The sequence below is a fragment of the Pelophylax lessonae genome (assembly GCF_965119305.1).
Source record: "Pelophylax lessonae genome assembly, chromosome: 1".
Lineage (NCBI taxonomy): Eukaryota > Metazoa > Chordata > Amphibia > Anura > Ranidae > Pelophylax > Pelophylax lessonae.
The window spans coordinates 795,420,863-795,446,491 of NC_138768.1; the positions used below are offsets into that span (position 1 = coordinate 795,420,863).

Below are 25,629 nucleotides of genomic sequence, written 5' to 3' on the forward strand. Positions count from 1 at the left end.
GATACATACCACCGGAGGGCTCTATAGCTCTCTTCCAAACACATCTCTGCCCAGACCAGCCTGCTTAACTTAGCTGTCTGTCCTATCTCCCAAAAACGGCACCCGCAATACATACTGTGACAATAACTTTTCCTGGATGGAGGGGAAGATTTTTCCCTGGTGTCACTGCTTACAGGCTAGCATTTCCTTCCAGGGTTTCAAGTGGATTGAATCATATCATCCTAGCAGGACCTGCTCTGACACTGATCCCCTGTGCTGTATCCGCATCTCTCGCAACCTCCTTCCGAACTCCTCGTCCATGGCGGCTGGTATCTGTACTTCTCCTCTGCTGCTATCTGGACCTTGGATCCCGGTGGAGGTTTGGATGTCCCAGACTGCAGGAAGCATCCCACTGCTGCCACTAATGTAACGGAGCCATGACCCACACTGTGCTTGTGGGATTCCTTTAGAATACCGCTTCCTTCAATCTTGAACATAGATATCAGATTTTCTAGCCGCCCCCATACAAAACTACCCGAGAATAGCTTGTATAAGTTCTGGAAACTTTGTTGAACAAACTCACACAGAATAAAATATACCTCACAGCAGGACATCCCCCCCCCTCCTGATCAGATTACCCCACCAGGTCAGGTGGCTGATTACATTATCCTATGCAGATGAAATGGTGTACAGAAATCTAATTAACCTGAACTAATTATCGAAGGAACAACCAATATTCTAATTTCCCACCTGTAACTAATAGATGACAGTGATTCGATCAACCTGAGCCAATTGACTAGCAGACTGCCGTCATCGGGCTCCTGAAGTACTATACACATTATAAGTGTAAACCCATCCCAATAGTAGACAACAGGTGAGTAAATCGGCAAAATCAACAATGTGTGGAAGACAGGTGTTTGAGCTGATGATATTAGCATCTGCTATGAGTCTGACTGTATGAAGCAGTCTCTTATTGGCAATAGGCAGCTAGACCTTAACATGAATCCTAGGTCTAGAGTCCCAGAGTCTTCATATGTTCCTTGAGCTATATTGTGGACAAATATTACTGTCCCATTTGAGTAATCCAAACCATATTCTCAGTGTCCGATAAGTCCATCATTTTCTTGGTCACCCTGTGTCTCTAATAGACACAGGGTGACTTACACATAAAAGGGGCCTAGGGGGCTGAGAGTGGGATTTCCCAACCCCTCTAAGGTAAGCTGTGTTCCACGGGCCCCCCAACCAAAGTGACTCTCGTCACAGGGACTTCATCAGCGGGGGGAACCCAAAACTCTTTTTCCCGCTGACGAAGTACCGTAGGACTTAATGCGTACGGAAGGAGGAGCCACAATGTATGTCACCCGCTGCTATCCTGCTCGGCCGGCATGAGACTGGCCGAGCAGGATTCATAAACAGAAAATGTAAAAAAAAAAAAAAAATCTCTTTCGTTCCTCGACAGACACAGCGCTCCATAAATAACTACTGGGTTTTATTGCCTCCTCCAGGAGTAGGACTAGGCAGAACAAAAAACACCTGGTTACTCCCATGGGCCATCCCGGGCTGGTATATAACCCCCCTCTCTGCTCTAGGTAATCAGTTTTAATCTGTCTAGTCAGGAGTAAGGACCAAGGCTCTCTGGTCCTAGCAATTTTTTCTCCTGCCTTAACATAATTTTTTGTTTTTTCTCTTGGGAGATCTACAATCAACTGCCAGGTGGGAGAGGGGCTGGATAATCTAGATCCAGTGGGTCCCCCCAGCCCAGTCAGCGAGCGTGTGGAGGCCGCAACATAGCCTCAAGGACAGAGGCTGTCCTTGAGTTAAAAATTTTCGCAGGGTCGCATACGACTAGGCTTGGGCCTTCCGTATCGCATTCTTATCGCAAGCTTGCAAGGCGGCCACTTGGTCGTCGGTGCATACCTTCACAAAATTCCATAAGGTAGATTCTTTGGCATCTTCGGATAATTATTTTGGCTGCAAAGTTTTGCAGGCTGCTGTTTAAGAGGGGCCTTTCTTTAACCTTTTTTTTTTTTTTTTTTTTTTTTTTTTTTTTTTAGACGGGGCTTCTGTGACCCAGTTAACCGCTTGCCGACTGCGCACAGTATATTTACTGCGGCAGTCAGCCCCGGCCAGGCAGAGTGACGTAGGTCTACGTTGCTCGCCTGTCACTCCTTCCAGAGCCAATAGCGGGCGGGCGCGCGCCCGCCTCGGCTCGTTCACGGAGGAGTGCGGGAGTGTGACTGGCGGACCCGATGTCCGCCGGTCACACTATGATCGCCGGTACAGCGGGAGAAAGACAGAGCGGCTTGTGTAAACAAGCCACCTGTCAGTTCTCCCTGTGTAAAAGTGAAGATCAAACAGTTCTACTATGTAGAACTGTTGATCTTTGTTTTTACACTAGTAGACCTGTCCCTGCACAGTTAGAATCACGCCCCTAGGACACACTTAACCCCTCCCTGTCCAATACTGTTAACCCCTTCCCTGCCAGTATCATTTTTGCAGTAACAGTGCATATATATAGCACTGATTACTGCAGTAATGTCACTGGTACCCCCAAAAGTGTCAAAAATGTCAGTCAAGGGTCCGATCTGTCCGCCGCAATGTCGCAGTACCGCAAAAAAAATCGCAGATCGCCGCCATTACTCGTTAAAAAAAAAAAACACCAAAAATGACAAAAATCTTTCCCTTTGTTAGTAAACGCGATAACTTTTGCGCAAACCAATCAAAATACGCTTTTTGCGATTTTTTTTTTTTTTTTTTTTTTTTTTTTTTTTTACCAAACATAGGTAGCGTAAAACAAATTGGCCGAAAAGTTTAAAAAATTTTGATTTTTACATTTTTTTTGGGGGGAATTTCATATAAAAAAAAAGTGAAAAATATTGTTGTTTTTGCAAAAATTATGCTCTTTTTTTTGTTTATAGCGCGTGATCAAAAAATCACACAGGTGATCAAATACCACCAAAAGAAAGCTCTGTTTGTGGGGAAAAAAAGGACGTGAAATTCGTTTAGGTACAGCGTCGCACGACCGCGCGATTGTCCGTTAAAGTCACGCAGTAAAAAATCGCAAAATAACCCCTGGTCTTTTAGCAGGAAAATCCTCCGGTGGTAAAGTGGTTAAGGCTCCTGTGTCATGGTTAAGGGCTCTTATGTTTAGCCATGGATTATTTTCCCGACCCCGCATTTTCCTTTTGCCACTGCTTTTGGACGTCTCAGTAGTTATGATTTATGGAGCACTGTGTCGTCAATGAACCAAAGAGAATATGGGTTTTTTTTTTCTACTTACTGTAAAATCCATTTCTCGGAGTTCATCGAAGGACATAGCACCCATCCCTCTATAGAGTTCTGATACTTCTAATACTGCTTGCTACTAATCTGATTACCTAGAGCAGAGAGGAGGGGGTTATTTACTAGCTAGGGATGGCCCATGGGCGTAGCCAGGTGTTTTTTTGTTCTGCTTAATCCTACTCCTGGAGGAGGCAATATAACCCAGTAGTTATGATTTATAGAGTGATGTGTCAGTCGATGAACTCAGAGAAACAATTTATTGGATAGACTTTTTCTGGGATGTTGGCACCCAGGTAGCCTCCAATCACACCAGCTAGCTTCTACCAATTATGATCTTATGTGACGCACTGTAATCTACAAAAAACAAAGGAAATTATTGAAAAGTATCCCATATATGATGTATACCATAGATCTTTTATTTTTGGGACAAATTGGGCAATACACCTTTTCAACTGTCGTCATTTTTAAATGTTTTTCCTTTGTTTGTTTTTTTTATAAAAATATTTTATGGTATTCAAATTATTACAGACAAAAAAAAAAATTGCTAAAATGTTTGCAATGCTACATGTGCTTACTAAACGTTGCTCTAGATCTAATTCCTCTATTTGAAAAAAAAGGCAAAAATACTATATCCTGCCTTTCCGGTTTCATTCTAAGGCTTCATGCACATTGGGCATTCTTAGGCCTCATGCACAATAGGCATTTGATGCTACCCAGTGTTTTGACCAATTTCATTGGCTGTTTACCTTGATCAGGGATGGGCTCAGTCCGAGGGACGAGCCTCATCCTGATCGCCACGATGCGCGCCCCTGGGGGCACGCAGTAGCACAAGAGCAGGCAAACGTCATATGACGGCCGCCCGGATCGACAAAAGCTTCCTGCCGGCATCATTTTACAATGGCCCGGTATGGAAGTGGTTAAGCTTTTGATAAAAAAAACTGGAAGCTGATTGGTTTCTGTTCAGAGCTGCACCAGATTTTGCACTCCCCGGTTTTAGTAAATCGACCCCATAGTGCTCTAAATGTTAGTACCACGCATTGCACCATCCAGCTCCAGCCGCTTTTTAGCCTTGCAGAGTTTTTTTCAGGTCACCAACAGCAGGGGTGCATGGTCCACTTGTGCCTTCTTCCTGTACCAAATGCCAGGATCCCGTGCATCGGGGCAAAACTCGCAATGTCCAAGCATTATCTACAGTTGCAGGAGGGGGAATAATTCTGCAGCGTTCTTAACAAAATAACGACCACCCCATAGCATAATCACCTTGTCACAGCAGAATCCGATCAGCCGGTGCTAGCGAATGGATATCCGCTGGCACCACCCTGATTGTTGGGAAGAGAGGCTGGACAGAGCTCTGCCTATTTAAAAAAGGCAGGGCTCTGTTCTAACAGCAAGGATGTCATTGATATTCTTTCCATGCAAAGGAGGAAATAAAAGCCATTGCATCCCTTAGTAAAAGCACCACACAAAGTACACAAAAACACAGGTTAGGCACACATTTCACCCTTTGATTGCCCTAGATGCTTAACCCCTTCCCAGCCAGTGTCATTAGTACAGTGATCACTGTACTAGTGTCTGATTGTTTGCTGTAATATCGCAGTCTTGCCATAAGTTGCTGATTGCCATCATTACTAGTATAAAAAATAAAAATTCCAGTATGTATGCCATAGTTTGTAGACGCTATAACTTTTGTGCAAACCAATCAATATATGCTTATTAGGTTTTTTATATTTGTTTATATGTAGCAGAATACATATTGGCCTAAATTTATGAAGAACATTGATTTATTTTTACATTTTTTTTTTTTTTTTATTATTATTCATAGCGCCAAAAAAAAAAAAAATACAGTGGTGATCAAATATCACTAAAAGAGAGCTCAATTTGTGGGGAAAAACACATATTGAGTACAGTATCACACGAAAGCGCAATTGTCAGTTAAAATAATCGCAAATAAATGGCCTAGTCATGAAGGGGGGTAAATCTTCCAGAGGTCAAGTGGTTATAGAATTGCCTGAACCTATGCATAAATACAGTATGTGTTTACTTGTACAAAATGATGTGCTTTGTACCATGTCTCCCAGTGTTAGAGCACATCCTCCAGGTGATGTTGGCTCTCCTGTGCAGATGTTATATTACAGATCTCTTCCTTGTACTGTCCTCATCCAGGAATCACAAATGAGAATGAGAGCGAAGTAAAGAATCTGTCCTCCGAAACTGATTTAGAGAGGGCTGTGAGAAAGGCAGCCCTGGTCATGTATTGGAGACTAAACCCAAAGAAGAAAAAGCAGCTCTCCGTGTCTGAGCTGTTGGAGAACGTAGGCCATGTCAATTCTGAAGGTTAGTAAAAAGGCATAAATGTTTTCTTCCTGTGTTTTTTATTTTTTGTTTATTATTTAGTATAGATCTACAGGGAGTGCAGAATTATTAGGCAAATGAGTATTTTGACCACATCATCCTCTTTATGCATGTTGTCTTACTCCAAGCTGTATAGGCTCGAAAGCCTACTACCAATTAAGCATATTAGGTGATGTGCATCTCTGTAATGAGAAGGGGTGTGGTCTAATGACATCAACACCCTATATCAGGTGTGCATAATCATTAGGCAACTTCCTTTCCTTGGGCAAAATGGGTCAAAAGAAGGACTTGACAGGCTCAGAAAAGTCAAAAATAGTGAGATATCTTGCAGAGGGATGCAGCACTCTTAAAATTGCAAAGCTTCTGAAGCGTGATCATCGAACAATCAAGCATTTCATTCAAAATAGTCAACAGGGTCGCAAGAAGCGTGTGGAAAAATCAAGGCGCAAAATAACAGCCCATGAACTGAGAAAAGTCAAGCGTGCAGCTGCCAAGATGCCACTTGCCACCAGTTTGGCCATATTTCAGAGCTGCAACATCACTGGAGTGCCCAAAAGCACAAGGTGTGCAATACTCAGAGACATGGCCAAGGTAAGAAAGGCTGAAAGACGACCACCACTGAACAAGACACACAAGCTGAAACGTCAAGACTGGGCCAAGAAATATCTCAAGACTGATTTTTCAAAGGTTTTATGGACTGATGAAATGAGAGTGAGTCTTGATGGGCCAGATGGATGGGCCCGTGGCTGGATTGGTAAAGGGCAGAGAGCTCCAGTCCGAATCAGACGCCAGCAAGGTGGAGGTGGAGTACTGGTTTGGGCTGGTATCATCAAAGATGAGCTTGTGGGGCCTTTTCGGGTTGAGGATGGAGTCAAGCTCAACTCCCAGTCCTACTGTCAGTTTCTGGAAGACACCTTCTTCAAGCAGTGGTACAGGAAGAAGTCTGCATCCTTCAAGAAAAACATGATTTTCATGCAGGACAATGCTCCATCACACGCGTCCAAGTACTCCACAGCGTGGCTGGCAAGAAAGGGTATAAAAGAAGAAAAGCTAATGACATGGCCTCCTTGTTCACCTGATCTGAACCCCATTGAGAACCTGTGGTCCATCATCAAATGTGAGATTTACAAGGAGGGGAAAACAGTACACCTCTCTGAACAGTGTCTGGGAGGCTGTGGTTGCTGCTGCACGCAATGTTGATGGTGAACAGATCAAAACACTGACAGAATCCATGGATGGCAGGCTTTTGAGTGTCCTTGCAAAGAAAGGTGGCTATATTGGTCACTGATTTGTTTTTGAATGTCAGAAATGTATATTTGTGAATGTTGAGATGTTATATTGGTTTCACTGGTAAAAATAAATAATTGAAATGGGTATACTGTATATTTGATTTTTGTTAAGTTGCCTAATAATTATGCACAGTAATAGTCACCTGCACACACAGATATCCCCCTAAAATAGCTAAAACTAAAAACAAACTAAAAACTACTTCCAAAAATAGTCAGCTTTGATATTAATGAGTTTTTTGGGTTCATTGAGAACATGGTTGTTATAATAAAATGTAATCCTCAAAAATACTCATTTGCCTAATAATTCTGCACTCCCTGTATATGCTTTGCTGCAACAAGCCTTAAAGTAATAGCTATAGATTGCACAGGGTATAAAAAAAAAAAAAACAGGATCTCCAACAATCTTATACTAAATAAAGTGGTATTACACTCAAAACCATAACTGTATTCTACAGCTGCTTACCAATTATTAGGTGTGGTGGCTGCATCAGTTTTCTTTTCTTTGGCGTTTTTCTCCTATTTTTTTTCACCTGGTGATCTGCCCAGTAACACACAACCCAAAAATGACGCCACTCTGGATGAATAAACACAGGAGGCATATCAGACAGCAGCATTGTCTGTTTGTAGGAGGGTTGGGTAGTGTTAAATGCAGCCCTCAAAATTTCCACTCGCCTGCTCGCATTTGGCAAGTGGAAGATTGAGGGCGAGTGTGGGGCTACCTTGGGGGGGGGGGGGTTGAGCGCCGCTGGTGGGCGGCCTTAAATGGGAGCTGTTCTCCCCGTGATCGACCAGGGGGAGAGGAAGAGCTGCCAGATCATCACACAGGGCAGGGATCGCCCGTTGTGGCAGCTTTGATTTGAATCGCTCCGGTGTTCCCAGCTCTCGCAGTCACACAATGGATCGGCTCCAATGATATACAGAGCACTGATCCAATGTCGGGACGTGTGACATCTATCATAGTAGCCGATCCAGGAAGTGGGACTTTATGTGACTACGAGCGCCAGGAGGAACATCGGGCAATTCAAATCAAAGCTGTCACAGCGGGCGATCCTCGCTACGTGTGATGATCTGGCAGCTCTCCACTTTCTGCCCTCTCTCTTCCGCTGTGCTGATGGGCAGTGGTTAGGCTGCATTGATGGGCATTTTATGGGCACTAATGAGGCTGCATTGATGGGCGCTGGTCAGGCTGCATTGATGGGCACTAACAAGGATTGTTAGGCAATCCATGTATTAAGGTGAAAAACCTGTGCTGCATGTTGCAGCTTCCCCCGCAGCCCCTTCCCCCCCCCCCCCCCTTCTCACCTGAGACCAATCCGATCCAGTGATGTGCACGAGCGCAGCGGGGGGGGGGGGCATTGAAAGCAGATTTCCATGGGGGCACCTGCCAAATAGGAAGGGCCTGGGGCTTCCAGGCTGGGGGGCCCGCTCTCCACGCTCGGGAAGAGCGTCCGTTGATAGTGCAACAATCCGCCCCCCGCTTGCGGCCGGTGTGGAGCATCCGGGCCAGATGACGGGGGATGTCACTTCCGGTAGGGGCGGGCACTTCTGGCGGCAACCGCGACTTCCGGTTCCGGGTCGCGGCGGTGAGCGCGCCAGATATGAAGGCTGGTGCACTTCAACAGGCTGGGGGACAGCTGCCTGAACGATTCCTGAGCCACTCCAAGAGCCATGTCGGAGGCACTGGCCTCAGGGACTGCTCCGGGAGACAACAGCACCAGCCACCATAAGGTAAGGAGACCAGGGGTGGTTCTCCATTACTTCTCCCACTAGCTCCATTTCTTTCCCCTAAGGCTCTATAAGGGGATTAGGGAGGCTGAGGGTCACACTGTGGGATCTTTTGGTGATGGTCATCCCTAGAAACACCCTCTGGTGGGGCAAGCTGTGCGGGCTGGGGGCTCTATTTGGAGTATGTTTTTTTTACTATGCCTTTTATGTCAAATTTCAGAAAACCTCTGAGAAATCAAAAGCTGGCCCATATTGCTAAGAAGAGATGCCCTTCCTGCAAAGAAAACATGGGGGAAGCCTGGACTAAACCATTATGCAGAGAGTGTCTGGATAGTTTAGTCAGAGAGCACACTGAAAATCAGAATGCAGACTTAGCCACCTCTGTCAAGGAGCTTACTAGCACTTTCCAGTCCTTTAAGGATTTGTTTGCTAACATCCAGCTTCCGCAGAGTTCCCCCCAGTCGGCACGGCAGGAAATTGCTCCAATACCACAGGTACTACCCTCTACAAGTGGGGAGGCACCTGCGGTTTCTGAACGTCAGGGGGAAGAGTGCGATAGCATACCCCCCAATTCTCAAGGAGAATCTGAGGCAGAGGGGTCGGATGGGGAATCCAACAGGACCTCTAGATACAAGCTGTCTCTAGAAGAGGTGGAGGGCCTGCTAACGGCTATCCACACCACTCTGGGAATCCAGGAAGAGAAGAAAACCTTATCCTTACATGATCAGATGTATGCGGGTCTGGGCAAACCTAAGAAAAAGGTTTTTCCAGTACACGAGGTCCTAGTAGACACTGTAAAAAGCGAGTGGCAGGACCCAGAAAGGAAACCCTTCTTTTCAGGGGCTCTGAAAAGATTTCCTTTTTCTGAGGATGATTCGGCGGTCTGGAACAAATCACCTAAACTGGACGCAGCCTTCTCACGAGTCTCCAGGCATACGGATTTGGCTTTCAAGGATATGGGGTCGCTTCCTGATCCAATGGATAAACGAGCAGACTCCCTCCTTAAGAAAGCTTTGGACTCAGCTCTAGGAAACCTAAAGCCCGCTATGGCAATTACGGTAGTAGCCAGAAACATGGAGTATTGGCTAACTCAGATAAAAGCACACATTGAGGCGGGTACGGCTAAGGAGACCATATTGTCCTCCTTCCCCATGCTGCTACAGGGAGTAGCATACATTGCGGATGCCTCCGCAGAGTCAGTGCGCATGACGGCCAGGTCATCGGCCTTAACCAATTTGGCTAGGAGAGCCCTCTGGTTAAAAACTTGGCAAGGAGATGGGGGATCTAAAGCCAAGCTGTGTGGGATCCCATTTACAGGGGACCACTTATTTGGTCCAGGATTAGAAACCGTCCTAGATCAAACGGCAGACCGGAAAAAATCATTTCCAGTGAAACAGGGGAAAAAGACGGGGTTCAAGAGAAAGTCTTATCCCCAAAAGAATTTTTCGGCTCCAAGAAGATCTGAAGGGCAGAAGAAATCCTGGAGTCAAAAAGGAAAGGGCCGTGGGGGGGGGGGGGGGCTATTTTTCGCCCTCCTGAACAGCCCAGAAAGTCTCAATGACAACCTCACCACTGTAGGAGCAAGACTGGGGACCTTTCTCCCTCGGTGGGAAGAGATCACCTCCAGCCCCTTTATCCTGCAGATCATAAGACGGAGTTATCAGCTGGAGTTCTCAAGTCCCCCTCCTGCCAGAATGCTAATTACCCATCTGCCAAAGTGCGAAAAGAAGTCCAGGGCCATACTCTCCTCTCTCAAGGACCTAAAGAGACAGAAGGTCATTCAGATAGTTTCACCAGGGGAAGTGGGAGAAGGGTTTTACTCCCACATTTTTGTGGTAATGAAACCCTCAGGCAGCTACAGGTTAATCTTAAACCTAAAACCCCTGAATCGTTCAATCAGATGCAGGAGGTTCAGGATGGACTCTATCTATTCGATAAGGGCGATCCTTCCCCCACAGTGTTATATGGCCTCAATAGACCTCAAGGATGCCTACATGCACATTCCCATTGCAGAGAAAAGCCAAAAGTTCCTGAGGTTAGCTGTAAGAACAGGGGAGGACATTCAGCACTGGCAATTTCAGGCCCTCCCTTTTTGTCCTCTCCTCTTCCCCCCGGATATTCACAAAGGTCATAGCAGAGACCTTGGCATTCATGAGGCTACAGGGATTGTCGGTCATCGCATACTTAGACGACCTGTTATTGTTCGCCCACTCCCAAGAAAAATTGTCCAGCAACCTCCGGGATGCAACACGGATCCTGGAAAGTCTGGGTTGGCTACTGAATTTAGAAAAATCTTCCCTAGTACCTACACAAAGGATATTGTTCTTGGGTTACGAGATAGGGTCCAAAAAATCTTCTTTCCTCTAGACAAAAAACAGAAGATAAACAAGGTGGTAGGACAGTTACAAACCAACCAGGCAATCTCAGTCAGACAGTCCATGTCTATACTGGGGTTACTAACAGCCGCCATCCCAGCAGTTCAGTGGGCAGGCCTACATTTTCGTCCCTTGCAGCTATTCATCCTGGAAGCCTGGGACCGCAACCAGGAATCCCTGGATACATTAATCCACAGTAAAAAGATCCCTGTAATGGTGGAGAAAAGTCGAAAATCTCTCACAGGGTCTCTGTTGGGTTCAGATAGCCTCCACCATCATCACCACGGATGCAAGCGGCACAGGCTGGGGGGCCCATCTGGGATCCAAACTAGCTCAGGGGGCTTGGGGACCGGAGGAAGCCGAACAATCCTCCAACTGGAGGGAATTGAGGGCAGTAGAGCTAGCTCTCATAGCCTTCCAGGAAGACTTGCAGGGACGCCGTATCCAGATACGGTCGGACAATGCCACAGTGGTAGCATACGTAAACAGACAAGGGGGAACCAGGTGCAATCTCCTATGTGGTTTGTCAAAGAGGATTTTTCAATGGGCCGAGGTTCAAGTTCTCTCTCTTTCGGAAGTCCATCTCAAGGGAGAGTTAAATCAACTAGTCGACTTCAGGAGGTGTTCAATGGGATTACCCAGAGATGGGGAATACCAAACATTGACCTGTTTGCCTCACGGCAAAACACAAAAACACCTCAATTCTTTTCCCTGAGCAGATGGGATGGAGCCCTAGGGGTGGATGCTCTGGCTCAACCTTGGGTGTTCCCCAAATCTTATGCCTTCCCTCCGCCGGTGCTGATACCAGCGGTCTTGAGGAAGTTTCAAGAGGAAAGTACGACGCTAATCCTTATAGCACCACACTGGCCAAAGAGACCATGGTTCTCGACCCTAAAACACTTAGCGGTAGAACCCCCCTGGTTATTACCAGTGAGAGAAGATCTCCTCTATCAGGGCCCAGTACTCTGTCCTCAGGCACAACATTGGAACCTTGCAGCCTGGCTTCTTAAGAAGAGCTGTTAAGGAGCAAGGGTTTCTCGGGCCAACTGGTGCAAACTCTGCTAGGAAGCAGAAAGAAAGGGACACAGAGTATTTACCTAAAGACTTGGAAGTTTTTTAGAGGTTGGTGCAAAGCAAGCTCTTTAGACGCAGGAAGTAAAGTTGTCAGTACTCGAGTTCCTGCAAGAGGGGGCAAACAAGGGGTTAGCCATCAGCACCCTAAAAAGCCAAATTTTCAGCCATTAGCGTATTTCTGGAAAGGCCCTTAGCAAAGGATCCCTGGGTGATCCGTTTTTTCAAAGCCTTGAATAGGCAAAGACCAACAGGAAGTCTCCCATTTCCAATGTGGGATTTGTCCTTAGTTTTGCAGGCTCTCATTAAAGAGCCATTTGAACCATTGGAGTCTTGTTCGGTGAGAACCTTAACCCTCAAGACAGTTTTTTTTAGTGGCAATCACTACCGCCAGACGGGTTAGTGTGCTAGAGGCCCTTTTGGTTAAAGCACCTTTTTTACAAATTTTTGCAGATCGTGTCATTTTTAAGACCGATCCAGCATTTCTGCCCAAGGTAGTCTCTAGATTCCACAGAGACCAGGAGATAGTATTACTGACGTTTTGTTCAGATCCTGTGAGGGAACAGGAAATTAGTTTTCACAAATTGGATGTCAGAAGATGCATTCTGCAATACCTAAACATCACGAAGGAGTTCAGGAAGTCGGATTCCTTTTTTGTTTTATTTAATAGTTCAAAAAAGGGTACTAAAGCGTCCAGACGCTCAATAGCCAGATGGCTTAGACTAGCCATCAGTGAGGCTTATAGGCTTTCCGGTAAGGAGGTCCCTATGGGAATTAAGGCGCACTCTACAAGAGCAATGGCGGCCTCTCAGGCAGAAAGAGCTGGTGCTACCCCGGAGCAGATCTGTCGGGCAACAACTTGGTCCAGCTACACAACTTTTTCCAGACACTACAGACTGGACCTACTATCCGCTAAAGATCAGGCTTTTGGGCGAAAAGTCCTGCAAGCGGTAGTCCCACCCTGAAAGTAAGTACTCGCTTATCCTCTCAGAAGTGCCTGTCCTGAAAGACGATAAGGGAAAATTAAAGTTACTTACTGGTAACGTCTTTTCCAGTAGTCTTTCAGGACAGCACGAATACCCACCCGAAGAAAGTCTGAATATAGGATGATCAGAGGTTGGAGGTTAGTATGATACATCTTTGTGTCTCCCCAGTGGCCGGAGGTACTCTTGAAGAACTGAGGCAGCCAGCTGGAGGGAGGCTTAAATCCAATAAATTGGGGCGGTGTTTCCTAAGAAGGGAGGAGCCAGGTTCTCTCAGAAGTGCTTGTCCTGAAAGACTACTGGAAAAGACGTTACCAGTAAGTAACTTTAATTTTTCCATTTCCTCCCACGGCCGCGCGGCCCGCACCGTCACTTCTGCTTTGCAATGATTCCTGGGAGCTGAACGTCATCGCTCCCAGCAATCAATGCGACAGCCCCGGCCCCGCTCGTCACTTCCGATGCGACAGCCCCGGCCCCGCTCGTCACTTCCGGTGAGCGGGGCCAGTGTTCCGTGAGAAAAACCTACCCGTGAGAAATGTCTACCCTCGTCACTTCCGGTTCACCTACGTCATGCACGGAGGGTATGAAATGATCACGGCAGTGTGTGTAATGTGGCGGTTACATTAAAACAGCTCGACTGCAATATGAGTCATCTCCGCTCCTGTCCCTGGCACTTCCCTGATCTTGGCTAGTAAATATAAAAGCGGCGGCGGGTGTATGAAAAGATAAATCACTGAGCTGAGAGCCGCTTTTATATTTACTAGCCAAGATCAGGGAAGTGCCAGGGACAGGAGCGGAGATGACTCATATTGCAGCACAGCTGTTTTAATGTAACCGCCGCTTACACACACTGCCGTGATCATTTCATTCCCTCCGTGAATGTGCACTTGTCAGCTCCTCATCTGTTCCATTACGTATCCGGGACTGTGAGCATATGCACTGCTGCGCTGCTCAGCTGTTCCTGACAGGAAGTGACGAGGGTAGGCATTTCTCACGGGGTATGTAATTCTCACGGAACACCGGTGAAGGCGCATTCTGGGAGAAGAAGACAGGGAAGAGGACGCAGAAGAGGATCGAGCTGGCTTCAGCTGCCCACAACAGAGATGGCAACGCTGGAGAAGAAATTTTAAAAGTGAGTATTTCTTCTAAAAGGTAAGTGCGAACCGGGACAGATCAGAGGCTAGCCATTATGGAATGTACTAACCCTGACTGTCCCGGGGGTATGTTCATTGAAATGTTTTTTCTGTGGCCGGAACTCTGCTTTAATATGTTGCTGATGTTGGATGTACACTGTTTGTAACTGTTTGTATAAGTATGATATTGAATGTACTGTTCTTCTGTATTTCTGAAAACCCAATAAAAATTAATAAAACAAAAAAAAAAAGTGATGGAAGATTCTGTTTGTGTTTTTTTTTTTTTTTTTTTTTTTTTTCATTTGTGAACAGGGCAAGAGGTGAAGGAAATTTTTCAATGGGGTCCCCTGTTTTGGTGGCAATTGTCAAAGAAGGAAATTCCCCAAAGTTTATAGAAATTTCTTTCACTTCCTGTTTGTCTCCAGGGCGTAATAAACAATAAGACGGCGGTTTTAATTTATACTTACACATTTTAAAGGATAAGATCACTGCTGCAGCCGTTCCCCGCGTCATTAATTCACAGAGCTCTGTGTATGAATGAACTACAAGTATCAACATCCTTTGCGGCTGTCGGCTTGTAGTTCGCAATGAACTAACATGGTGCTGTCTTCCTGTCAGTGTGAAACTGCCTGGCTGTACGATGTATGGGGGAAAGACAGCTCACACTGACAGTCTGCTTGAGTCCTGCATGGCATCTGTGATCTGCTGATTGCTGGTGCAATGCTTCCCAAGCTCCTCCTCTCCAAAAAAAAAAAGTAAATGTACATTTTTTTAACTGAAAGGAATGTGCATTTATTTTTATTAAAAAGTAAACATCCTTTAAATGCGTTTGTGGTGCGTTCAGGTGTATTTAATTGTGTTCTCGTGCTGTACTCTTTAAACACACATCAAAGCACCACAGTGGTGTAAACTAGGCTCTTTAAAAGAGAAGTATGGCTTTGTTTTTTTTTTTTCCCATATACATACTTAGGTGAATGCTGCATCGGTCCCCTGACCTTCTACACTGAGAACTGAGCGATTGAACACAGCTGATTGCTCGGTTCTGACAGCTCCCCGAGCAGAGAGCTGCTGACTATCAGTCACTGGCTCTCTGCTCTGCCCCCTCCTTGCTCATTGGAGCGCTGAGCTGTGGAGAGGCGGGGAGCGGCTGGGTCAGGCTCTCAGCAGCTCACTGGGAGGCTAAGCCGGGTGTCGGTCCAAGCATCTGGCAGATCACGACTTCCATTGTCGCAATGGCGCAGTGCCTGGACCGACTTCTGTGACGCCAGCAGAGAGCGGACTTCAGCCCACTCTCTGCTGAAAACAGTTCACAGGAGTGCAAAACAAATCGCACTCCTGTGACCTTTAGAAGTACAGCCAAATGAGCTTAATCTATACGTCTCATTTGAATACATACATTCTTCTTGCAAATGCAGACTGTGTTTAAAACACATCCAACTGCATCTGGTGTAAACGAGCCCTTAAAGCGGAACTGAAGGCACTTTTTATATTCCCCTTTCCTTCATTGGTCCTGTCCCTTGCTGGCGCTGGCTTCTGCACTTGTGTGCCAGTTTTCTGCCACCTTCATTGGCTGGTGTGGGATGACATCCCTCTTGTGCTGTCATTTGGGCACACATGGATTGGGCCAGCTGCTGTAAGCTAAGCTGTGTACGCGGGGGACGCTGCAAACAGGCAGATATGTATGTTTATTGCAGAGAGACATTACATGTTTCTTCTGCAATAAAATAAAAATCTGCCTGCTCACAGTGTATGATAGCAGAAATTTAGTTTAATTAGGTTTTCTGGACATAAGACCTCAATGCAGGGCTGCAATAATCTGCAGGCTGGTGACATGAACTGGTTACAACAGCTAGTTTTGAATAGACCAGATTATTTTAGTACACTGTCCTTTTTGAAAAGCTTGTAAATGCTTGGAACATTTTGCAGAGTCCGTTGCAATTGAGAAAGGAGTCCAACTGTGCCATGGTAAATATTTGAGCACTGCATACCACAAGTTATTACAACAGAGCCTCATTGTCTGCTACATGGAACATTTAATATCATGTCATGAATGTGTAAAGATAAAAAACTCTACCCATACTGGAATAATTCCCTTTTGAAATTAGTTTTTATTATAATGCACAAGTATGTATGTTTTGTGAAATCATTTTGCAAAACTTTAATCATAAGTTCATCTTTTGGAAACATGTTACGTGTTCCATCCATTTTTAGGGTGGAACATGTAATCTGTTACCGCTCCTGCAGTCGTTCCAACCCCCCCCCATCCCGTGACCGCAAACCAGGGATTCTCTCCCTCTGTCACTATTTGCCAACACGGCCACGTCATTCATTCACATAGTTCTGTAAATGAATAGACTACAAGTACCCACATCCTTTGCAGGCAACGGCTTGTAGTTCTCAATGCACTGTGAGGGTGCCCAGGAGCGGCCTTGAAGTTCATTGAATCTTTATGGACTGAAGAAGCTGCCTGCCTGTATGGGAGGTACGGGCAGACAGCTACACTGACAGTCTGCAGGAGCCTGACATTGCACTCCTGATCTGCTGATCACAAGTGCAATGCTTTACAGGCTCCTAAGGGAAAAAAAAAAAACTAGTAAATGCACATTTTTACCTGGGGGAAAAAATGTGCATTTTTTTTATTTTTTAAAGTTGAACTTATCCTTTTAGAGCAAGTGTCTCCAAACTATGGCCCTCCAGATGTTCAGGAACTACAATTCAAATCATGCCTAGTCATGTCTGTGAATGTCAGAGTTTTACAATGCCTCATGGGATGTGTAATTCCACAACAGCTGGAGGGGCCGTAGCTTGGAGATCCCTGCTTTAGAGTGTTAAAATCTCCTGTTTTTTTTTTTTTAGCATGCACGGGTTTTCTAAATGTCCCCTTTTTATAACCTTGTGTTACAGATGGGGAGCCACAAATAGGCCCGATTCCGAAGTCCACCCAGAAGGAGCGCCGAGTCCTGGAGCGATTAGTCAGCAGCGAATGTAAGTTATTTTTTTTTTTTTTTAAGTAGACTCTAAAGAGTTTGGGTTCATTTTTAATTCCATTTTTTTAATTGAGATTTTATATATTTATATTTTACTGTTAAGTGTATATGTTATTTTATAGATAAATATTTAATACAGAATGCATCTGGTACACTGGTGTCCAAGTTTTTATGGTTTTCTAAAATAGAGCTCAGTGTAATGCACAGTTGAATTAAATGTATAGGACATCCTATTTGCCATGAATGAAGAGCATCGGTTAAAGGCTAAGAGCAGACTGGAGTGATTATGTGCCCTGTAATCGCTGCAATCGCCATGTAAACCTTGTAGTACCGTTTACATTCACGAGCCCTTCCCTTTCTCTCACAACAGAGGAAGGGGAGAAGCCGGATTTATTAAATCTAATAATTATACCCTCCTGCTTTATGCACTGAAGGCTGCAGTTGGGGGGGGGGGGGTAATTAAAGGGCCACTGCCCACCAATGTTGTAGGAATGTTTTAGGGGGATTTAAAGTGCCAGGACCATCAGTCATAGGGGAGGGTAGTCTTAAAATATTACTGACCACCAATTAATATGGGATTTGTTTGAGAGGAGGGGGGGTTAAAATGGCATTGACCACTCTTTTGTCTGGGAGTGTTTTGGGGGAGCATTTCAAGCGTTGTGGATTTATTCATAACCTCGCACAATGCAATTTCACCCTACAGGGAATTTCCACTAATAATTGAGAACTTCCCTTGTCTTCAGTGGGTGGCTTTTAAAAGGCTAAGGTCCCCTTTTTATTTATTTATTTTTTTACCCACATCAGTGCCAGCATGTTTTTTCATTTAAAGAAATGTGTGGCAAAAAATGAAATTATCCTGGATGCCCTACCATGTTTCACACTAGATTGTAAAGGAAAATGGAAACCGTTTTTTTAAATTGTTTTGATTTATATAATAAAAAATAAAAAGTCCAGTGTGTGTTAACCACTTGTTGCCAATTTTGACATTTTTCATATACATGTTAGAATCAGTAATTGTTTGCTAAAAAAATTACATAGAACCTGTAAACATTACATATTTTCTGAAATCAGGGGCTCTAGAGAATAAAATGGTGGCTGTTGTAATTTTTACATCACATGATATTTGCGCAGCAGCTGCAGGGTGGAAGGGTTGGGTGGGGAGGCCTCTGCAGCGCTGAAACAGTCGAGGGGCTGTAGAACTGCCCAGATCACTGTACAATCACCAGTTGAAAAAAAAAATACCAGGCTAATGGCTGCAGCCAATATCCTGGTAAAACTACTTGCCAGGACATTTACTGTATATACTTTATGTACGCTGGTTAGCAGGTGAGTAAATGCCACCAAAAGATAGCTCTAAAAAAAACCAAAAAATGTATAGAAAATGAATTTTGCCATATATGGGCAATAATGTCACCACTATCCCCATCCCTTTCTCTGTACATCTGCTGACAGCGCTAGGAGCTGTCATTTGGCTTTGTGTAGAATCAAGATTGGTCGTGTGCAGCAGGTCGATGGGTTTTTTTCTTTTTCGGCACAGCAGCAGCGATTGATAATGAATTTTACAAGAGACAATTTTTTGGGCATTTGTCGTTATTCCTAGGTTACATCATATTTTTTTTTTTTTTTTTTTCATGAAAGAGTAGGGGTAGCCTATACTCATTGTGTGGAGTCCCCCTTACAATATGTATCAGACTTGTAGCATGTTTTTATATGCTTTGCTCACTACATTTTCTCAAGGTTTGCGGAGGTTTGGGTTGTGTGTGACAACAACTATTAGTTTAATTGTTTGCAAATCGATAAACTTTTAAGTAACGATATCCTTGCATCCTTTGTTTGATATTACTGGCTTAATGTTTGTGTTTTGTCTTTTGTTTGGTCTTACAGCTAAAAGCCACATTGCCCTAGACGATTTTGTTGAGATTACAAAGAAGTATGCAAAGGGAATTGTGCCATCCAACTTGTTCTTTCATGATGATGAAGATGATGAGTTTGCTGGGAAAAGCCCAGATGAGTTGCCACTGCAACAAAAGGCAAGTCAGACACAAGTGCTTCTAATAATTACAGTATCTCCCAAAACTGAGTACCCCCCCCTTACAATTTTTGTAAATATTTTATTATAAATATCTTTTCAGTGAAAATGTCCAAATTGGGCCCAATTAGCCATTTTCCCTCCCCAGTGTCATGTGACTCATTAGTGTCACAAGGATTCAGGTGCGAATGGGGAGGAGGTGTGTTAAATTTGGTTTTATCGCTCTCACTCTCTCATACTGGTCACTGAAAGTTCAACATGGCACCTCATGGCAAAGAACTCTCTGAGGATCTGAAAAAAAAAAGAATTGTTGCTCTACATAAAGATGGCCTAGGCTAAAAGATTGTCAAGAGCCCTGAAACTGAGCTGCAGCACTGTGGCCAAGACCATACAGCGGTTTAACAGGATAGGTTCCACTCAGAACAGGCCTCGCCATGGTCGACCAAAGAAGTGGAGTGCACGTACTGAGCGTCATATCCAGAGGTTGTCTTTTGGAAATAGACCTTTGAGTGCTGCCAGCTTTGCTGCAGAGATTGAAGGGGTGGGGGGGGGGGTCAGCCTGTCAGTGCTCAGACCATACGCCGCACTCTGCATCAAATTGGTCTGCATGGCTGTCATCCCAGAGGGAAGCCTCTTCTAAAGATGATGCACAAGAAAGCCTGCAAACAGTTTTCTGAAGACAAGCAGACTAAGGAAATTAATTACTGGAACCATGTCCTGTGGTCTGATGCGATCAAGATAAACTTATTTGGTTCAGATGGTGTCAAGCGTGTGTGGTGGCAACCAGGTGAGGATTGCAAAGACAAGTATGTCTTGCCTACAGTCAAGCATGGTGGTAGGAGTGTCATGGTCTGGGGCTGCATGAGAGCTGCCGGCACTGGGGTGCTACAGATTATTGAGGGAACCGTGAATGCCAACATGTACTGTGACATATTGAAGCAGAGCATGATCCCCCTCCCTTTTGAAGACTGGGCCGCAGGGCAGCATGCCAACATAACGACCCCAAACACACCTCCAAGGTGACCACTGCCTTGCTAAAGAAGCTGAGGGTAAAGGTGATGGACTGGCCAGGCATGTAGACCCAAACCCTATTGAGCATCTGTGTGGCATCCTCAAATGGAAGGTGAAGGAGCGCAAGGTCCCTAACATCCACCAGCTCCGTGATGTCATCATGGAGGATTTGAAAAGAACTCTAGTGACAACCTGTGAAGCTCTGGTAAACTCCATGCCCAAGAGAGTTAAGGCAGTGCCAGAAAATAATGGTGGCCACACAAAATATTGACACTTTGGGCCTAATTTGGACATGTTCGCTTAGGGCTTAGGTATAATAAAATATTTACAAAAATGTGAGGGGTGTACTCACTTTTGTGAGATACTGTATATGTACTAACCAGATCTAGGAAGATTATTTAATATTTTTGGTCAGCAAGTTATTAAGAGAAGTATGGGATTAGTGAACAAAAAACCAATTATACTCACCTTGGTGGATGTAGCATCGGCCCCCCTCCGACTCCAGACCTAGAACCGAGCGATCAAACACGATCACAATCTCCATCTTTAGCCTGCAGAGAGCTGGTGACAGTCATCGGCTCTCTGCTCTGACCCCCCCCCCCCCCCGGCATCTTGGTGGATCCCAACTATATGGTCGGGATCTTTTAGGAGTCTGGACCTACTCTGTGACATCAGCCGACAGCTGGCTTTAGCCCACTGTCTACTGAAAATGGGTCCAGAACAAACTACACTTCTGTGATCCACAGAAATAGCTTTGAAATAGCTTTGGTTATACTTTAATAATCTACTTAAAATATACTATTGATACGTTTAGAGAACGTTTTCATTCTGTCATTCCTAAATTAGATCAATCTAGCTGTACATTTAAAATACCCAGCTCCATGTGCTCTAAACTATTTCTTTGCTACAATGGAAAAAATATAAAATATCCGTTTTAATTGTCCAATCAACATTGGTTAGTTTCTTGGTAACTGTGGTAGGCAGAGAACAAATAAAAAACAAATTAAACTTTAAAATGGTTTTATTTTTAAATTAAAATAAAATTAAACTATTGTAAAACTAGTCTAACTTGTAATTTAAATAAACAATTAGTGGCACTGGCAGACAGCAGAACAGGGTTAACATTATAACGTTTTGTTTTTGTTTTGTGTTTCCTGTAGATCATGAAATATCCACTCCATGCCATCATGGAACTTAAAGAATACCTTATAGAAATGGCATCAAAGGCTGGGATGCACTGGCTGTCCACCATTATACCAACCCATCACATCAATGCCCTCATCTTCTTCTTTATCATCAGTAACCTCACCATAGACTTTTTTGCCTTCTTTATTCCTCTTGTTGTCTTTTACTTGTCTTTTATCTCCATGGTCATCTGCACCCTGAAGGTCTTCCAGGACAGTAAAGCTTGGGAGAACTTCCGAGCCCTAACAGATCTGCTTCTCCGCTTTGAGCCAAACCTGGATGTTGAGCAAGCTGAAGTGAACTTTGGCTGGAACCATTTAGAGCCATATTTATACTTCATATTGTCAGTCTTTTTTGTCATATTTTCATTTCCTATCTCGGATCGGCATTGGATTCCCTGTTCAGAGTTGGCCATCATCTCGATCTTCTTCACAATTACCAGCTATCTGAGTTTAAACACAAGTGCAGAACATTACACTCGCCGTGCTCTACTCACTGAGATAGCTGCGGGAGCTCTCACCTTTGTAAATTTGTTGCCCGAATCTGTGCCCTACATTCACCTGATTAGTAAAACTTTCTTTACAGTACCTATTGGACATTTTATTCTATTCCACATAAGCCTCCCCTGCATACTCTTCATCTACTTATTTTACCTCTTCTTCAGGATGGCACAACTCAGAAACTTCAAGGGTGTGTACTGCTACCTGATACCATACCTGGTGTGCTTTATGTGGTGTGAACTTTCTGTTGTCATTCTTCGAGAATCTACTACCATTGGCCTTATCCGTGCATCCATTGGCTATTTCCTGTTCCTGTTTGCCCTCCCCATGCTCATAGTGGGCATCGCTATCATGTGTGCTGTTCATTTTATCAAATGGTTTGTGGCCCTGGAACTGACCAAGATCGTGGTAACTCTGGTCTTGTTGACTGTTCCACTGTGTCTTCGCTGGTGGTCAAAAGCAAACTATTCTCTGGTGGACATGGTGAAGTCTCTTACTAAAAGCTCCATTGTGAAGCTGATATTAGTATGGATTACTGCCATTGTAATGTTTTGTTGGATTTACGTCTACCGCTCTGAGGGAATGAAAGTTTACAACTCCACTCTGACCTGGCAGCAATATAGCTTTTTGTGCGGCCCAAGGGCATGGAAAGAGACCAACATGGCAAGGACCCAGCTCTTGTGCAGCCACCTGGAAGGCCACAGAGTAACATGGGCTGGAAGATTCAAGTATGTTCGTGTCACCGACATCGACAACAGTGCTGAGTCTGCTGTCAACATGCTCCCTCTTTTAATTGGAGATTGGATGAGATGCCTTTACGGAGAGGCATATCCTCCTTGTGATCCACAGAATGTCACAATAGAGGAGGAAGAACTGTGTCGGCTAAAATTCCTCTCAAAACATGCCTGCCATATGAAGAAGTTTGACCGATATAAATTTGAGATATCAGTTGGTATGCCTTTTAATGTTAAAAATGGCAATAGGACGCTTGAAGAAGAGGATGTCACCAAAGATATTGTTTTAAAAGCTAGCAATGAGTTCAAAACGGTACTGTTCAGCTTGCGGCAGGGCAGTGTGATAGAATTCAGCACCATACTTGAGGGACGCCTGGGCAGCAAGTGGCCTGTCTTTGAGCTGAAAGCTATCAGCTGCCTAAATTGCATGGCTAAACTCACTCCATCGTCCAGGCATGTTAAGATAGAGCAGGACTGGAGACGTGACGTTCACACAGCTATTAAGTTTGCCTTTGATTTTTTCTTCTCCCCTTTTCTCTCTGCCATGTGAAAATATACAGAACTATTGTTGCTGTGTCGTTGAAGCTCTGAAACCAAAGTGAGATCTCACGTAGCTTAAAATATGACTCCACCTTTCTGATTAATCTGGTATTGTAAGGCAGATCATCTGCATTTGGGGTGGGCTTCTTGCACCAATAATTTGGTGCTTTATATGTCGACATTGAAGCCTTCAGTGTTGATATATTATGACATAGATGTGTTTTTGGCGCATTTCATTTTTAGAGAGAGAATTATCAGCATGATAAAATTAATCTTCTCATGGTGTTCGAGTTACGGCTGAGCTTGAGGTTTAGTGTTTAAGGGGAAGTAAAAGTGGTTATGCTGGTTGCCATTGCCGATTTTCACAAAATGCTTGTCGTTTGGCTACTTGGTTTAAATATTTACTGGATCACTAACCAAGCAGCTAAAAATAAAGTCAGATAAAAGTCAAAACTTCTGATCCGTTTACCTGCTACGATCCAATCAGAAAATATTAAACTATTAGATAAACATGTCAGCTAGGCAAACGTGTTCTTATTGGGAAATCAGCAATGTCATCCAATGTGTTCTTTCAGCATGTTTTTTTTTTCTTAGTTAATGCAGATCTCCAATTAGGGTTATGTTGGTAGGTGGATGGATAGAGGTAGGGTTATGTTGGTAGGTGGATGGATAGAGGTAGGTTAAGACTAAAGTAAACTCACTTTTTGTTGCACCACATAGGGTGTAAGTTTTGGTGAGAAACCGTAATAAGGGATAAACAACATTTTGTGTTTTTGTTTTCTTAAAATAGGTGCCTGAAAAGCACCTGCACATGTTTTACAACCCAAATGTATTAATGTGAAGCAGGGCCCTAAGAGATAACCACCTTGGTAATTGGTGTCCATTGGTAAACCGTGCCTTCAATGCTTAGGTTGGTTTTCAGATCGAACTTTGTGGCCCTGTGGAGCTTCTTGGACCCTAGGCCCAGTATGTACCCTCTCTTCAAGGAGGGATTAGGCCCTGTCTTCCCCAGGTACTAATCCATAATTCATCAACTATAAAATAGCACATAAAATAACAAATGGCCCACTTAAGGACCTGACATTTGACAAATGAATGACCCAGATTACAGCCTCTTAGGAACATTATAGGTTAGCTCGGGTTTATTTAAAGTACCTCTCTTGTTACTTCCCACATCTATAGAAGAACAGTATTTGTTCTGCCAGTGGGAAATGACATTTATTTTTTATAAATGTCTAAATTTGTTTGTAATGACAGTTGTATGGAATGTTTGCATAGAAAAAACATTGATATGCTATGATTTTCAAAGAGTGGGGCAAAAACCTGTAGTAACTAATCAGGAGCAATTTAATGGAGAAATCATCCCCAGTTCTGTAAGTAGCACACCCACTTATGCTGATGTGTCATAGTGTATGCATAGCATTAGTCTCTATTTAGGAAAAATAGGATTTTTCCATTGGACATAGATGCCTCAAGACAGACCTTCTAATGTTTACAGAATTGATCCTTTAGCTGCCCTTACAATCTCAGACTTTCCAGAAAGGGGCAGTTGCACAATAAACTTTATTACTTGCACTTTTGCCACTTGCGTAGACAATATATAACGTGTACTTTTTGGGAGCATAGCAATCAAACTGTGCCTACTAGTTTCTAGTTACATTTTTTGTTGTGTTTGTTTTCTCTGTTAAATGTGGATTTCTACATCACTGTTGAACAAATGGCCTTATTCTTTATGTGGCTCATCTGTATATAGGATAATATACCTTTTATTATCGCAACACTGCTTCTAGATATATTTGTTTATTTTTTACTATATTTCACAGAAGGGTTTCCACAGTATGCTTGATGCTTCTCCCCTTGGAAAATGGTACACTTCCAGGTTTTCTCTGCCTAATACATACAAAAGAAGGATTCCAACCAAAGCCATATTTTTGGGGGAGTGAGGTCTTGGTTTTGCAACTGGTGTATCTGTACAATTCCTCCCAGCAAAATGTCATTTCTGGCACACTAGATTCAGTTTAAGAGCCTGTTCACACTAGAACACAGTACGGGAAACCCATGTTCCGTGCACTGCATTCAAATCGAACTGTCCTTGCAATCTTAGCGACACACCAAATGCAGGTCACAAATGCCGTGTGTTTGCCTTCATCGGATCACATGCTACAAAAGTACCATGGGATCTGGTTGCAGTGTGTTCCCAAAGTAGTGCATGTGATTACAGCCCATTCACAATGAAAGGGGGTCAAATTGCACCGCACTGAAGTGAATATGAATTGTACACACATTCAGTGCGGTTCATAGCAATTCATAGGTTCATTCATATGCTGTAGGAAGAATCTGTGGTTTCTCATGTCTAGAAGGAGAAGTGCATGTAAAGAGCAATCCGTGATCGCCATCCTCTATCTGTGTTCAGCCATGATCATCCCTAACTGCAGGTACTTGCTGGGTGAAAAA

The 25,629-nt window shown here is 44.1% G+C and overlaps 1 protein-coding gene across 1 annotated transcript in view; it reads left to right on the forward strand.

Annotated features, from left to right (window-relative positions):
- The window catches only part of WFS1 (wolframin ER transmembrane glycoprotein), a 71,359-nt gene extending 47,983 nt beyond the window's left edge, over nt 1–23,376 (forward strand). The window contains exons 5-8 of the mRNA XM_082266536.1: nt 5,425–5,595; nt 17,094–17,174; nt 19,061–19,206; nt 21,377–23,376. Of these exons, the coding sequence (XP_082122662.1) occupies nt 5,425–5,595; nt 17,094–17,174; nt 19,061–19,206; nt 21,377–23,185 (2,207 nt within the window). The 3' untranslated portion in view covers nt 23,186–23,376. The remainder of the gene's footprint in view (nt 1–5,424; nt 5,596–17,093; nt 17,175–19,060; nt 19,207–21,376) is intronic.
- Nucleotides 23,377–25,629: the final 2,253 nt, after the last annotated feature.